At 35.1% G+C, this 2,570-nt stretch overlaps 1 protein-coding gene across 1 annotated transcript; it reads right to left on the reverse strand.

Annotated features, from left to right (window-relative positions):
* Positions 1-2,236: 2,236 nt before the first annotated feature.
* EV154DRAFT_426704 (uncharacterized protein) lies at positions 2,237-2,443 on the reverse strand (the record flags this gene model as incomplete). The annotated part of the gene is made up of 1 exon (XM_051596315.1): positions 2,237-2,443. One exon carries the CDS (start codon positions 2,441-2,443, stop codon positions 2,237-2,239), a length of 207 nt encoding a protein of 68 aa, XP_051454289.1.
* Between the last annotated feature and the right edge of the window lie 127 nt (positions 2,444-2,570).

A 2,570-nucleotide genomic window follows, 5' to 3' on the forward strand; every position in this document is an offset into this window, starting at 1 on the left:
CAGCGCTGTAAAAAAAAAAAGGAATATTGTTTTTCAGAAGGTAACAATTTAATGCTAAATAATATTGGCCATATTCTTGGGGGGAGGGGTTCCCCATCCCCCCAAACCCCCCACCCCTCTTGCGGGGGAAACCCCCGCACCCCCTCAAAAAAATCGTAACTCTATGACTGTTTTTTACGATTCCTAATTCCTATTATTTTTATATATTAATGAAAAGGGGTCTTTATATACACATTATTTCAGACATTTATCACAGATGGGCTGATGACAGTCGTGGGTAGATTCATCCAGATAATACTCGGATGTAATGATCCCATATAGAAAGGCCATAATGAGATGTCAATAACAATAACAATAACATTCACTCTTAAACTGTGTATGTCTTGTAGCACAATATTCAAGGGAAAATATAGTTCTTAATTTAGATAGCTGTGGCACCTCAATGTGGCTGATGTAACCTTCATATGTGTTCATATCAATGTTATTATTTAAACGTATGTCTTATACTTGTATGAAGGATGATATGAGATCAAGCCTGTACATAAAGTAAATGATCAGTATTTAATATAACAGTATCAATAAGAATTATATTTAGGATTATCAAATGGAAGATTTAAGAAGTGTAGATAGAGTCATATATTAAGTATATAGCCTCGATCACAACATTCTTAACTCTCCTTGCTTTAAACTAAATTTTAAGTATTTTTCAGACGTACTAAATTAGACTTGTGATGTAATATCCTTATAGTTCTTACTATGACATTTATTGTTAAGCTTATATCACAAATGGTATCAGCATGGATAAACCTTTGTTAGCTCTAATATGGCTATAGCCTTGCTAGGTCACCACATCCACCACATTTAGTATAGGCAGATGCAGGCCACGATTCTTATGCTGTCGTAAAAACCCATTGCGTTTCCTTTGTAGAGAAACCTGTTGTTCTCTACGCCAATTTAGCTCTGCAAGTTGAAATCCGTTTGTAAAGGCTTTGACTTCCAGTTTGATCCAATCCCACTGCTGTTGTTTAGTCGCAAATGACGCAATTACCTGCAGATCTTTGGATGACCCGTTCAGATATTGTACTAATGTTGATCGAAATCTCTTATTACTGGCCATGAATGGGTTTTCTTTCCAAGCTCCCGGGCCCTTCGACGAATTTCTTTTATAAGTGAAAGTGATCGCCAATAGGGCGTGGTCAGTCCAAGTATCGGATACGAATTGTTGACTGATTTTCTAATAGACTTGCTACAGTAAATATAATCAATAATTGTTGCTGAGGTGCCGCTTTTTCAAGTTATTGCCTTGTTTTCTGCAAAGCAATCTGTATAGTGATCGGTAAGCAGGGCTGTTCAATCCAAAGTTGTTCCTGTATAGGTGCCGTCAGCTCTCAGATTTTCTGATTGGTAGTTAAAATTTCCCATAATAAAAATATTTTTCATAGGGTTATGTAATATCTGATGTATGTTGTCCGTGTCTAGTAGCTCACGAAAGAAGTTGGATTTATTGGTTGCTGTACCAATTCAACCATATATGTTGAGGATGGTGCAAACTGGGGAGGAGTTTATATCATTGTTATGGAGAATATCTGCTAAAATAAATCTGCCATCATCAATGCCAGCTGTGATAATTGAGAATAAAAAGGGAAATGTAAATTAGAAAATAAAGCAAGCAAAGAAATGAGACTCTGTAATCCTTTATTATAAGTTGGAGAGTTTGTCATGATAAAAATAGAGGTCCCTTTTATATTCAATTATTACTTCAAGATTTTTCCTGCGCAGATCGAATTGACTATTTACCCGCAAACTGGGAAATGGTAGAATTAGATTTAGAAATCAGTTACATATGAAACATAGCTTATTGTTATATACAAGGAGCTAGTTGACCCATATCCGGCACTTCTAAAGCATTATAGTTTATCCATTCAATGACAGGGTCCTTGATTGGATTACCAAAATAAATTTATGAGAAACTAGAAGATTCAGCAACTACTCGACCAATCCAGGAACGATTATGAAATCTGATCTCAGTTTGACATATGAGGGAGCTGGTACTGTGTCGTACCAATAGGAATGTATTCGCAATATGATACTTATAATACATAGGTTATATGTATTATAATTGAGTGACAAGATAAGAGTAATTGTATTCGTGGAATTAGGCGTCAAATACGACACCAGCTTCGATTGGGGTAATTTTATATTTCTTGTTAATGGCTATAATACCAGTTTGTCGATTTCATGTGCTCCATTTGCTTTGGAATTGTAAATTAAATTGTTGAATGGTAGTTTCGTCGTTGGCGTGTGTTTCTTGGAGTACCAAAATGTTAAAGCCTGATGATCGAAGATACCGAATAAATTGTTGTCTTTTTTTGGGGTTATTTGTTTTTTTGAGGCCACAACAGTTGAGGGTCGCGATTGATATTTTATAACTGTTATTATTCATAAAAAATGTATTGGTGGTGTCGTATTTGGGTACGATTCACTTAAGAATAATTAAGCAAATCATTTAAATAAATAAACTATGAAATTAAAACAATCTTTGATGTTGCATATCAGCGTACGCTTGTATA

The sequence above is a fragment of the Mucor mucedo genome (genome assembly GCF_025094135.1).
Source record: "Mucor mucedo strain NRRL 3635 chromosome Unknown EV154scaffold_97, whole genome shotgun sequence".
NCBI classification, from domain to species: Eukaryota; Fungi; Mucoromycota; class Mucoromycetes; order Mucorales; family Mucoraceae; genus Mucor; species Mucor mucedo.